The 13,856-nt window shown below is 37.0% G+C and overlaps 1 protein-coding gene across 9 annotated transcripts in view; it reads right to left on the bottom strand.

Annotated features, from left to right (window-relative positions):
- Positions 1-4,360: 4,360 nt before the first annotated feature.
- CHD9 (chromodomain helicase DNA binding protein 9) overlaps positions 4,361-13,856 on the bottom strand; it is a 93,016-nt gene continuing 83,520 nt past the window's right edge. For 7 of the 9 annotated variants that reach the window (XM_054078557.1, XM_054078561.1, XM_054078558.1 and 4 more), the window contains 7 exons: positions 13,008-13,280; positions 12,039-12,207; positions 10,966-11,105; positions 10,243-10,464; positions 9,312-9,440; positions 8,595-8,699; positions 4,361-6,704 (listed from right to left, as the gene is read on the bottom strand). In XM_054078557.1, the coding sequence (XP_053934532.1) occupies positions 5,841-6,704; positions 8,595-8,699; positions 9,312-9,440; positions 10,243-10,464; positions 10,966-11,105; positions 12,039-12,207; positions 13,008-13,280 (1,902 nt within the window). In that variant the 3' untranslated portion in view covers positions 4,361-5,840. Of the gene's footprint in view, positions 6,705-8,594; positions 8,700-9,311; positions 9,441-10,242; positions 10,465-10,965; positions 11,106-12,038; positions 12,208-12,898; positions 12,984-13,007; positions 13,281-13,856 lie in introns of those variants that run through there. The other 2 variants (XM_054078562.1, XR_008452009.1) reach the window with 2 other exon arrangements.

The raw sequence follows: 13,856 nt of genomic DNA, 5'->3' as shown, positions 1-13,856 counted from the left end.
GCCCACGTCTTACGTTTCTCTTTTTTTCAACACAGAGGAGCTGTGAACTTTGCAGTCAAGCAGCAGCTGCTTTGACACACACAGAGCACTGATAGGATGCTCTCGGCCACCCAAGCATCTGTGCATAATACTGTAAAGCTTTTCTGTAAGCCAGATCTACTGCATTTAAAAGCTGCAATAACTTATTACAGTATTTTACTGTAATAAGTATTTTACTGTAATTTACAGTATTTTACAGTATTTTACTGTAATAAGTAATAAGTATTTTACTGTAATAAGTATCTGCCCTTTCTAAATCCTTTGGATAAAAGGAGTAACAAGCCCCACATTATTAAAAGATAAACAAAGCTTAGCTTAAAGGTAAGGTTGGCATGCCGTGGGAAGCATGCAGGTGTAACCAATGTCTGCATGCATCCACAGAAAGTAGTGAGAATTGAACGGGACAAGAACTTTTTACCAGGGTGTAAGGGGAAGAACAGTGGCCTCCCAGATAAGGCCAGATTCATACCAGGCAGTCTGATCTCCTCATAAGGAAAGTGCAAGATGACTAACTCTTGGAAGTATTTGCTTAAAGGGAAAAAAAAAAAATAAAATCAGTTTATTTGTTTTAGGATTGCAGCTGCATTAAAAAAAAAAATAAATAAATGAAGTACCATACAGTTATTTAGAGACTAGGAGTTAGAAATTCTGCCTTATAGGAGCAAAAAGCCAGGCTCCTACCACCTGCTTTGAGAATAGAGATCAAACGGCATGAAGCAGAGAAGGTGAGACAGTAGTTACCAAATCAAAAGCTGCTCTCTTCTGAGAACAGAAAACAACTTGAGGACACACCATCAGTTTTGTTGAGCACTGGTGGAAAATGATACTATTCCTGACACTAGGATCCCAAGGATTTCCCGAAACAGCTCCCCGTATACGCAGAAGAGCAGTAAAAAGGTTAGACACGAGACACCTTACCTAAACACTAATGAGAGTTTTGCATTCTTAGGTCTTGTTCGTGGTTGAAGGAGGCGAGAGGCAGGGGGAAAAAACAGTCCTTTTTTCAGAGTAACTTTTCGGCAGGACGTTGTAAATGGCACTTCCTTTCCTTGCTTGTGTGAAAGTCTCAAAAGACGCAATGTTAAATAAACAATCATAGCCTTAATTTGGCCAATCTGAAAACTTCCTTTCCCCTTCTAAGCAGAAAATGCTAGATTTGGATTAACACCAAACCAAGTAGTTTGAGTATTTTTTTAAATAAATCAAAGTGTTTTGGGGTCATAACTATTCTGACTGGATATACTTATACCTGCATCTACTTCTCCATTTCAACTTCAGCCCGCCCCGTTTTCCTTAGTTCTTTATATTTATTTCTCAGTGAAAAGTATTCCTAAAATGCTAGGTTAAAAATTGAAATATAACCAAGTACTGTTTAGCATTTCTGTCAGGGTGGAAATTTTGGCAGTAATGATGTAATTTGCTGACTTATCTCACTGATATTTAATTGCTAAAAGCAAGACAAGTTTGGTTTTTTTTCTAAAAGAACAGGTTTTTTTCTGAGTGAAGTGTTACCTGAAATTTACCTTTATCATCACAGGCAGTTAACCATCAGAAGCCCTTGCTGTATCTTTTAAAAGAAAAAATTAATTTTACAAATCATTAATTAAAAAACAATTGAGATCTTTGTACTGTGTTGTTGTGGAAAGCTATCATCTTTATTGCCTTTTCCTCTTAATATAAATAAGAAATGATACCGCCTGTCTGTATAACATTGGGGCCATTTAGATAAGCCAGGAGAGCTGTTTTGTGAACTCCCACAGCTACACCAGTGCAGTTCCTCTCCTCTGCAGACACCAGCATAACCTTGAGGCCCCAGCAATCTACAATTGTAAAATCTGAAGCACTGGTCAACTACAGCAGTGTAAAACCCCCACATTACACTGATACAGCTCGCTTATGTTGAAGGTAATTATAGGTGTAATAGAAGTAGATGAGAAACAGCTTATACAGCTAAACGTTAGTAACTTCCATGTCACAAACAACTACATGTAATGCTACACTGCAGATCTCTTTATATTAACCATGTACACCAGGCACACTTCATCTCCCTACAGCTTAAATGCAGGCATTAAGAAGTAAACCTTCATTATGACGGTGTATCAGTACTGTCATACAGAAAAATAAATGAATAAATCAAAAATCTATTGCTAAATAACATGGCAGAAATAACTTTCTGAGACAAGACCTAACAAATGGGACGGGAAGCTGCCTGGCACACCTTGTTAAATATCGTCTCACCTAATCATCACATCCAGATACTGTCTCAAAAGCATTCAGAGGAGTGCAAGAGATGGAGCATCAATACTGAGCCCTAGATCACCTGTTCCTTGGAAACTGTTTCATTGAAAACCAGACGTAGTTGACCATAAATCTACAAACTAAGAGAACTGGATTGTCAAATTACAAGACATGATCTCTTCTGCCATTTTATCTTTTTCTGTGTCAGTTTTCTAATAAAGCTGCTAAAATAAATTTAAAGATTACTATTAAGCATTCTGTAGGCCTTGCAAGGATAAAGAAATGGAAGAACATCACTGATAACGGAGCTCAAAGGCATATGTGCATTTTTATCATCTGTGTAGAGATTTGATAGCTCAGAAACGATGATCATCATCTGGAGACACAATTCAGACTGGAATAAAGGAAGGATACCACTGAATCTTTCAAGTGCAATGACAGGTTAAAAGATGAAGGCACCTGAAAACCAGGAGACAACTCGCATTTAGAGAAATACCCATGTCTTGAATGACATTATGAAAAACAGCAATAGTAAGGGCTGTTACATAACAAAAAGATTTAGTAAACATGTAGAAAATAACACAAAGTTTTAAAAGGAAATACTCCAAAGGAACTCTGCTGCCAACACGCTTACCCTGCAACATTAGATGCATCGTTAGTTTAAATCAAGTCACCTTTTGAACCAGAAACTTGATTGTATACTCCTTCTTAACCACGACTACTGGTTATTTTGTTTGAAAGACCACAGAATTATACGAAATTGATTCCCAGAAAAACCATAAAACAGTACAGCATGGTCTCTGGGGGCAGAGGAGTTGGAAGTTATGCTGATTTTTTTTTTTTCATGGCTTTAAGAGTAATTTCAGTTTTAGAGCTTAAAACTGAAACTTCAGTTTTGCTGCTGAAAAACACACATTTAATCCTTACACAGAAAGCATTATTTTCACATACGGAGGCCGACATCATGGGTAGTCAAAGAATATGTTTAATAAAAAATAATTAAACTTCCATTTGCTCTATAGAACATCATAGAAAGTAATTCAATAAATTACAAATGACTTTTTAAGACGCTTCTTCAACTACAGAAAGCAAATTCAGACTACACAGAACACAACTGGCAAATATTGCAAATGTCCAAAAAAAACCTGGACTAAGACTTGGATCATGAAGCCTGAAACAAGGGATAGAAATACAAGGCAATAACAGCTAAGGTTCTTTTAGTAACTACCAACACACACTTTATTATCACCTTGGATATCCTTTTAATTTTAACTTCAGTATTAGTGTAATTCTACTGAGGTTTCCTTATAACCCTTAACTTTATACAACCGTATTTGCATATAGTTTAGCCGATAGTGGGACATTTTTTCCCCTTCTGGTTCAAACTGATGAAAAATAAACCAAATACATTATGTTCACGTCTACACCAGCCTTCATTACTTGAAACTGTAATTGCCTTATTACGTAGAAAGAATCACTAGAATGGTAACCAAACTCACTTGACCATAATTAGGAAAATACTTTATTTCATAAATCTGATATAAATTATGTTTTAGCCACAAGATTTAGGATTTGTTTTGTGGGGTAAGGGTGGGATGTGATGGTATTGTTGACATACTCCATCAGCAAACTAAGTTAATAACTGTTTGTAAAACTTTGGCTATTTCATAGATGCATCCTAGCTAAATAAAAGTGCTATATTACAAAGGGCAAAATATTAAATATGAAAATTCTTTTTTTGTTTTTAAATGATGAAGAATTGCTACCCCCTTCTCTTGGCAGTTTTTAATTTTCACTATTGCTAAGACACTGCTTGAAGGGCCAAAAATCAGAATACTATTTGGGAAAATACGTAACCAGCACAATCCAAATGGTACTTGTATAATTCTGTAATTACATGTAATACTGCTTCTAATCATGGGGCTAATAATTTTGCACATAGAAACGTATATTTCATTGGTAAAGTTCTTGATAAAAAACAACATAGTTGTTTTACTGTACAAGCAAGCAACAGAACTATATCAAAATATACAGTTTTTGTTTTTTATTTTTAAATTCATCCCTTTGTAAAGCTTTTTCAGTGACTTCTACTAGTACCTGTATCTATTTTCTCTTAACACTTGCCTATTCTTGGACCACAAACGATGTAACCAAGGTCAACTGAAGTCTCAGTCATTTCGGAACTTCTGTAAATGTGAATCTGGGTCTCGACTGTGTCAGAGTAATAGCAGCTTGAGAAGAAGGAGGAATCATATCACACATCAAATATTAGACAGATTTTATATAGTAAAGGGTTCTAAGGATTTGGACTTAAACAGATGCCTTATGCCCTGTTACTGTGGTTTCTAGGAATAGTTTGTCTTCCTTACTATTCAAAGTGCTTTTTCTTTAGTGGGTAACTCAGCATAATGTATGAAGTAATATCCCAATAATGGTTTTGGGTAATATTTAATATTTAGTCAGATTTAAATCTGCAGAGAAGTTTAAACTCAAAAGGAGTTCAAAACTAGCTATACTTTATTTACCATTATTAACTGGTAACTCCAGGAGATTTATGACATAAAACACAAATAGAAATCTACACAAACAGAGCAAACAAACAATTTTTACATGAAGTATGCAGTGTTGAAAGGTCTTTTCAGTGGCACTTTATGACAGTTTGCCTCTTCTGAGCCTTGGGGAAACTACTCCCCATTTCAGGACTTGTAATTCTGCAGAGGGAGCCCAAAACTTTGCAAGGTGTAAACTAAATAGATCTACGTGGTGCCAAGTAGCATGAGATAAGACAGTTATTGCTTTTATTTCCCCTTAACTGCTGTCGAAGAGAACAGTTGTGATAAGGGAAATAAAAACCCCAACAGTCACATCTCAAATAACTCAGATTTTAACGTGATATACAGGATGTCTTTAGAAAACAAAACAAAACCTGAAAACAAGTCATAGAAACCAATGTAAACTTCCTAAACTAACTCAGCTGAGGTAACAGGTAGCCAGTTTAATTGGCTGATTGGGAAAAATTTATCGTCTTTTAAACACACTTGTACCTGAATTGGAAACAGCAGTGCATCACAACACTAGAGCATTTTCATGTAATTAAAGCAATGGATGGTGATGGAGATTCTACAGCTTTCATGACATTCATTAGCTGCCCAAATTATTGCTGAGTTTTGATCTGTAAATTATAAGTGTCAAGGAGGCTGTAAAACTATATTCAAATTAAATCAATAATATGCATAAAGTATTCTGTGTTCACTGCAAATATATTAAATATACAGCTCTTACTTGAGCATTATTTTCATAAAATTAACCCCCCAACAAAATTATAATGCCTTTTGTTGTAATTTTACACCATTGTGTATTTGATAGTACATACAAGTTCAGAAACTTATGAACTTCAAGAAATATTACATGCAAAATGTCTCTGAAAGCAGTTTGCACTTCTAAACAAATACTGAAATGTTCGGTCAGTAAATCATTGATGCACTCGACACTGGGTTATTTACAATGAAATAATTAAAGAATAAATTCAAAATCAGTTTATAATTTAAGTGCAGAGTCTGGGGTCAGTCTTCATCACTAGAATCTGAATCCTCAGATGAAGATGATGTACTATCAGATCCAGATGAAGCATCTGCTTTCTCTGAACCCTCATCTGTGCTGTTTTCATTGTGAGAGCTTGGCTCTATTCCCCCTTTGTCTTCCTGATCTCTAACCCTAGAATTTTCCTTCTTTTCTTCTGTGGGCTTGGCTGAGCCTGTGTCATTGCTTTCACTGTTCTGTACATCAAAAATATTAGACTGAGACAAAGCTGGGATATGAAGATTAAGGCCTGGAGTGAGAAGCATCCCTGGGTAAAGTATGTTGGACAAAAGTAACGGGTTAAGAGAGAGAGGGTTGGCAGCTGCAGCAGCAGAGGATGTCGAAGGAGAACTCGAAACAGAGTTTTCACCACCAGTATCCATATTTTGGTCTTCTGTCCTTTCTTTCTTTGTATCTGTCTCCTTTGAATCACTTCCCTTTTTTTCCTCTGAAATAGATTCTGTAGACTTTGTTAGAAGTCCTCCCATGCCCAGCAAGTTTGGTAATCCAGCCATCCCCGACAGCAGCATGGGGAACATGGCAGCCACGTTCTTAGCTTCTCCTCCAGTAGTTAAGCCAGCTGGCATTCCCATTAATCCTGCTGTTACTTGCAGCGATTGCAGGTTTTGCAGGTTCTGTTGTAAGGCCTGAAGACTAGGCAGATCCACTCCTGGAAGCAATCCGTTGGCTAGCAGAGGGTTAACTGATATGCTTGCAGCGGTGGCAGCTGCTGCAGCTGCTGTTGCCTTAGCAATCTCACTTTTGGGGCGCCTTCCTCTCCGGCTTACTTCTTCCCGCACAACAGGTCCCGTGAGAATACGGTCAAACATACCTTCGGGAAGGAATCCCTGCAAGAGATGCATTGGGTACTTTCAGTATTTTGAGAGCTTAAAGATGGAAAATAAAAGCAAACAGAAGGCCAAGCATACAGTAACAGTGTCAAAGATTATTCTGGTATGTGAGCACAGCAGCTTGATCTCCAGGCAACTCACTGGAACTTGTGGTGACTTCATGCTGTCACATAACAAATGTCTAAAGGCCCGTTTCCACTGTTAGGTCTATGCAGGTATCTTCTCAGACCCTCTGCTAGCTCGTTTTTAGAGGTTTGTTTGCAGGTTAAGCCAAATACAGCTAATTATAGGAGCAAAATCAATCTACGATCTAAACTAGCACTGCTTTACAGTACTACCACATTCCAATAATTCCACAGGTAAATTACAAAAAAGTTATTCAATTTGAAGTTAAATATAAATGTGTGATTGCACACAGACCAACAATCTCCAAGCCCTTTTTATTATTGCTAGTGTCTGTTTCACATCCTCGTATTTCACTTCATCCATGAACTTAAGAATAAACAGTAAAGACTCAAGTTCAAAAAATGAAATGCAGATCTCTCCTTTTTAGGGCTTACACAGTACTACTACACCTCTCAAGAAATCCTACCGAATAACAAAGAATTGCAATGGACATTAAAATTCTCTTTGAAATGCTTGTCTTGAAAATTTCTCTTAAAAACAGCAATAAGATCAACTGTTACTCACCTCCATACTACAATAACCTTTTTTCCCCAGTAAATATCTCTAATTACAAATAGCCTGGTACAACTGGAGGAACTCGGAACTCCAATCTTGTTCCTAGTTACCTATTTTTCAGTAGTGTAAATATAACATACTTATGACAAGTCATAGCAGGTGAGAAAACACACTTCACAAGTCTATTTGACATGGGTATTGACAAAATCACCTTCACTTCCGTCAGACACAGAACGAAAGAGTAACTGGGTTACCCAGAAACCATTCTTTATTATACAATACAACTCTTTAAGTTCAAAATATGTCTTCAAGGCAAACAGGGAATGAAGTCAGAACCATACACCATACTTGAACCAATAACGCCAAGAAGGACATAGATATCAGCTACATAATTGTTCCTGTAATGAAAATGTGTATCTGCTGTTTTGTTGGAACCATGGACAAAGTCTATCAAAAAACTTTCTTCTTTTAAATTTAACTGAGGACAAGCCTCAAACTCACTGATTGCATCTTGCTATTAGTAAGAAGCTGACTCAGGACTACCAGGGAATGTAGGACTCTTATTGCTAACATTGTTGGCAATCCATGCAGAAGGTGTACATGAGCAACACTGAGGCTGTAGTGCTGACCTATCCCTGAATATATATATTAACCTCATTTTCTCAACCCTATTTTTTAGCTAAAAACCAGAGCCTCCAAGAAATAGAAAACAGGAATTCCATATAGGCGAAATTAGCTATATTAATACTCAATGTACGTTTTTATTGAGGACAGTAATTTCTTAAAGGTGTACACTGAAAATAAATACATTAACAAGTAAAGTAACTGTTTAAAATTATATGTATCTTCCTAACCGTAACTTTAAGAATAAGAAAGTATCCTGTGGGTTAAGTTTTCCCCAAAACCTTCAAAGCTATATTTATGAGACAAAAAAGTCACAGTATTATAGCTCCTTCACCCAAATCTCTAATTTGGGGTTGCCAGCCACTGTCCCTCCCTTCCTCCTACTCACAGCTGTGCCAGCAAACCGGCCTAGGGAACTGAGCTGGCAGAAAAAAAAAGTTAACATTGACTGACATCCCATATTTAATACAATACCAGAAATGAAAAGCACGCCTTTTGGCATGACTTTTCCCCACCCCATTTGCCTTGTTTGTTTCTAAGGTACATTTCATGTCATGGTTATCTTACTCTGCAAATACTCACAGACTGTTTTACAACTTCTCCCCATTCAGGAGCCACTCCATACTCTGGGTTTTCTTTCAAGAACCTGCACAAATCCTTCAGAGGGGGAGCAAATGCACCCCCCACCTAAGAAGCAGAAGATACACGTCAGGATATAGGTTTCATTTGACAGGAAAAAGACAATATACGCTACCTGACACTGTTTCATTTTTGCCTTTTGCATAAAACAACAGAAATAAAGTCTCACTTTAAATTATCAGTGAATATGATACAGTTTTTAATTGATTCTGGTGGTGTGTGAGATACTCTTGTTTTGTTCTAAATCTACTAAAGTCAAACTCATCTATTGAGCTCGCACTCTGCCACTACATATTTGACATTTCTACTAATGTTCAACAGAGTTTATTTAGACATGCAATGAACAGAAAAGCAACCATATGAATAGAGAACAACGGTCTAAGTATTACCAAGAAGGTTATAAGTACAATCCCGTTAAGCTTTTCCTTTACCCACTGAATCAGTCCTATTCTATCATCTCAGTCAACTTCTAAAAATATTCCTGTTAGGAGGCTCTGTTTATTTCGCAAAACTGAAAAAGATTGTCATTGACTTTTTCGCTCTTAAAAAAGAAAACCTTTCATTTATGCACAGTATTTTGGCTAATGAAGCACACAGTTCTTCGTTTCAGGTAACTTTTCATTTGTGGGGGCATCAGAATGGGAACAGTATTACAAATACCTTTCTTGCGTTTCTTCTGTTTATAAGCTGAACACGTTCTTCACCAGTCAAACTATTAACATCCAGTTTATTAGGGTTTCGACAACGATGTCTTTTTTGTTTGGGCCTCCCATCATGTAGCTGCATCCTCTGTTACAAAGGAATTAAAAAGCCAATTATCTTTCTGATATAACTGGTTTAGAAATGGAAAGATACCTCTGCAGTCTCTTGAGGCAGGCATTAATTTGAAATCATCTTTGATTTCAGAAATATTTTATTAACAATACTTATTTAACTAATCACAAACATATGAGGCCCAGTGAACAGCACTATATCCTCTTTCCAATGTCTCTGCCCATTGCTTTGTTTTAATAACCCTTTAGTGTTCAACAGTGGTCTTACTGTCAGGAAGGTTGTTACTGTTTTGTACTACAACATCTTTATGGATAACTATGGTTATTATTTCAGACATCATAATGTGATTTTCTTCCATTCAGTTCAACATGAACAAATTTCCAATTCGGAGATACCCAGTATGCACATCCTATCCACATAGACATCACTGCCCCAGCACTGATATATCTCACAGCAATGTCTTTAATCCTCTTGGCACATCACTAATATGCTGTTACATATTTTCAGCCTCCATCATCACTATCATAGTAACATGAATTTTTCTTATCTAGGATAATTTTCTGAGTCCTGGGTGAAATCAGACAAAGATCAAATGTCTTTGTTTAGCATCGCTTTTCTTGGCAATTACATTTGTAAGACTAAAGGAAGGCTTGCAGAGCTTCTATTACATAAAATGAAACAGACATTTTCTTTTTCCTAAACAATGCAGAGCAACAAAGGAAGGACTAATTCCATGTAAGATAAAATGTATTCGGAGTCGTATTTTATGAGATATGTTTTAATATATAGCTAAAACAGAGCTGAAAGGAATACTTACAGGAATACAAGCTCCTGAATCTTCGACATATCCAGGATGTTCTTTAAGCCACCTTTCTAAATCTTTTCTTTTGGGGGCATCATCACCTGCAAGCCTTGTTCCATCTTTCAGGTTAATAACAGGAACTGGACTCTCCGCATCAAGCATGCCTTGGGACTGCGTGTAAGTGAGTGCTGGGTTTATTCCTGCAGCAACTTGACAGGAATTAATACCTGGATTAACCTGAAAAAAATCAAAACACTTGACTAAGTTCTCCATAGAAAACAAACCATCATAATTATTTCCTATACAATGAAATGAAGGCCACAGTTCTGCAGATGATTATGCACACACTCGAGGACTCAGTGAGACTCTCTGTGCCACAGACGTCTCGCTCAGTTTAAGCCACTGTACAATCAGATCTTGTAACAGATGTTACTGGAAAGGATGCCATAAAGTGTTGCTAGGTCAAATATCAAGTTTTTAATAATATACTGTTAATTACAGTTCATTAAAACTAGAATTCAACTTACCTTAAAAAGTTATCAATATTGTATATATCTAATATTTAGTAAAACTCTATCAGCTCTCCTTTGTGTAGACAAAACTGTCATCAATAAATTTCAGGAAAAAAAAATCATCAACTTAGCAGCTTTTGTTCTATGTTGACAGCTGGTTATGGTCAGTAAAGGGATTAACAGTAATTTGGATCTTACTGTTAGATACAAAATCAAGTTTACTTACATGATTAGGCTGTTTATTTCTGTTTATAAAAAGGACATCAACTCCCTCCACATTCTTCCTTCTTCCTCTTCTCTTTTTGACTGCAGGCTGACTGTCAACTATGACTCCATTGGCACTGGCTGTTAAGTGACTGGAAGTACCTATTAACGATGCAATAAAATTAGTGTCAAACGCTCAAGCTATTTATAACAAGGAACATGTCTGAATAAAAAAAAAATAAATAAAATTACTTTAAATACTGCAAGTACCTATAATGTCTACATGTTTTACCTAACAGAAACTGCCTATTGTTTTATGACTGTTTAAAACACTATTATTAATATCAGTCTCTGAAAAGCCACTCTACTACAGACGTTTCCTATTACTGCCCTCTACCCCCTCCAAACAGATCTGTACAGGGAGGAGAGCTGTTAAAAACTGCTGACATCACACACGCAGAGAGGCAAACATCCCTAAATAAACATTGAGAACTAGGAAAAAAAAGTCACAAAAGAACAAGAAAGTACGAAATGTTCTCATCCACATATGCAATCTCAATGAATCGCTGTAATTTAATCAGAAGCTAGCCTAAATCAAGCACTCAATTCTGAAAACTTAAAATATTTAAATTTTATTTTTAACTACTTACTTTAGTCTCATTTTTATTTGTCAGTATACACCTACTGTTATTTTTTACAAAAACAAGCTGTGAGCCAAAAATTGGTTCTAGACGCTTCATCTTTACATACAAACAAGGCACAAAAAGATCTGATATGAAGGGATTACTGTCAGTGTACAGTGATGCATTTTCTAATTATTAAAATCTTCGTGTGGGGGTGTTTTGGTATGATGGCATCCTTCTAATAAAAGAACATTACAGTGACACTGTGAGAGAGTATTTGTATGGTCCAACCTCATGCCTCAACTCAGGTGCCCAGTATTCCTGTTACACTGGGGAGAACTCCCCCAGACTGGCATTTAGAACAAAGAGCACGACAAACATCTCCCTCCACTGCCTACATATGGACATCAACAGAAGAACCCAGAAGAGAAGATTTAATACTAACCCTTGTGCCCTCAGACATTTTATGTACCTGATTCAGGAAGTGATTTGGGGAAGTTGACAAGGCTGGTTTCTGAAGCATTCTGGAGTTCACGTAGCCGAGCCAGGTATTGCTGCTGCCCCAATGCACCTTCATCGCTTTCAAATGGCCTTTTCTGAGACAGTCCCTGCTTCTGAAAAGTCAATTTCAAACCACCTTCCTGTTAAATAAATGCCAGTGTTAGAAGAGTCTCTTCCAAAACAGAAATGACTATTTCATAATGAGGACTCTCACACACAGTTACTACAGAAGAGTCAAGGAAGAATGAAACCATTGTATTAGACCTTAAAATGGTCTTGCCTCTCCTCCACATAAAAACCAAAACTGAACTGAAACTTCAGGGTATTTAATTGATGAATACAACTTTTAAATTTTCTGCTATCTTAACTCAAAAATATAGACACCGAGCAGCTGTCTACCTCCCTGCTCCAGTCCTAGAGAAATGCTGTGCCCAATTACAAGAGAAAATTTTCATACTTTTTAACGTGCTAGAAACAGGTCTCAAATTACAGACAAGAAAAACATTTGAAGCTTCTAGCCTGCATTTGAACTTGGAAATTTACCCACAATCCTCTAAAAGGCCATGAAACAAAGTGCTTTCTGGGCAGGACATGCTGCAATGTTTAAAAAATGCCAAACAACAGAAATCTCTTTTTCAGTAATCAGATTTCTTAGAAACAGCATAAAACGGGTTGCCTGAGGAAGCACCAGAGTGACAAACTTCAATTCTAAGAAAAATAACAATGATTCCTTCCAGTGGCTTAGGCAAATAAAAAAAATCCAACACCCCCAAAAACCAAACCCCAAACCAAAACACTCAATGCCCAGAAGCAGCAGACCCAAATACCCACAAACAAGTGTGTGAAGGAAGTGAGAGTGAGAGCAGGCAGCCACTTGCAGGTAAAGCATGCCGCACACCGCAATCGCAATCAGGTCCTAGGGCAATAAAAATAAACATACGTCATTGATTTTCACTGTAAACTCCTTTTCTCGTACATGCTTCTTCACCTTTGACATCTGCGGTGACTGATCGTATTCTTCTTTAACACCTGCAAGAGGGGGTGTTGGTGCGCTGGGCTCACTGTAATCTGCAGCTGCACCGGGGCTATCCAGAAGTTTGGTTGTGTAGAAGGATGCCACCGTATTGCTATCATAGCTCCTTCTTGCTGAAGGCCATTTACCTTTCAACACTGTTTGACAAATACTGTCAAGTCGGTTAATCATAACTCGATCCTAAAAAAGAGAGAATATTTTCATAAGAGTAATGCTTACCAACATTATCCGCATTATATTTATGTATTACCTTCTAATTCTTAAAAGAAGAGAAATTACGACACTTCTAATCACTGGACTTGAGGTTAAAAGAATTTTAAGTTCCTGAATTTGTAACAACCCCCTATAAAGATTTGTGAAAGCCACCTCTGTGCTTAATTTCATCATGTGTAAACAAATATGCAGTCTCTGTCATCTATACAGGCCTGGGGCCTGCCAAATTGCTGGAAACCCCTTATCTCACTGATGTTTAAAGGAAAGGTATTGTAACTACCCAAGTAGTATTTGTAGGTCTGGCTTTGAGTCATAGGTAGCAGGGTCTGAACCTGTGAGCTGCACCATAATGTACCTGGCAAACAGCACCTATAAAACTAAGTCTACAGACTTCAACTCACATCTCATTTTATCTTTTGAAACCATAATATTCTTCATGCACATTCTTTAAACACCAAACACAGCTTTGATTCCACACACTACGTTTTCTGATAATTTCAGAGCAGTTATTTGTCAAATAAAAAATGTAACATTAAAATGGCC

The sequence above is a fragment of the Cuculus canorus genome, chromosome 13 (genome assembly GCF_017976375.1).
Source record: "Cuculus canorus isolate bCucCan1 chromosome 13, bCucCan1.pri, whole genome shotgun sequence".
Lineage (NCBI taxonomy): Eukaryota > Metazoa > Chordata > Aves > Cuculiformes > Cuculidae > Cuculus > Cuculus canorus.
Note: the sequence above shows the minus strand (reverse complement) of the source record. Positions and strands in the feature narration are given on the sequence as shown.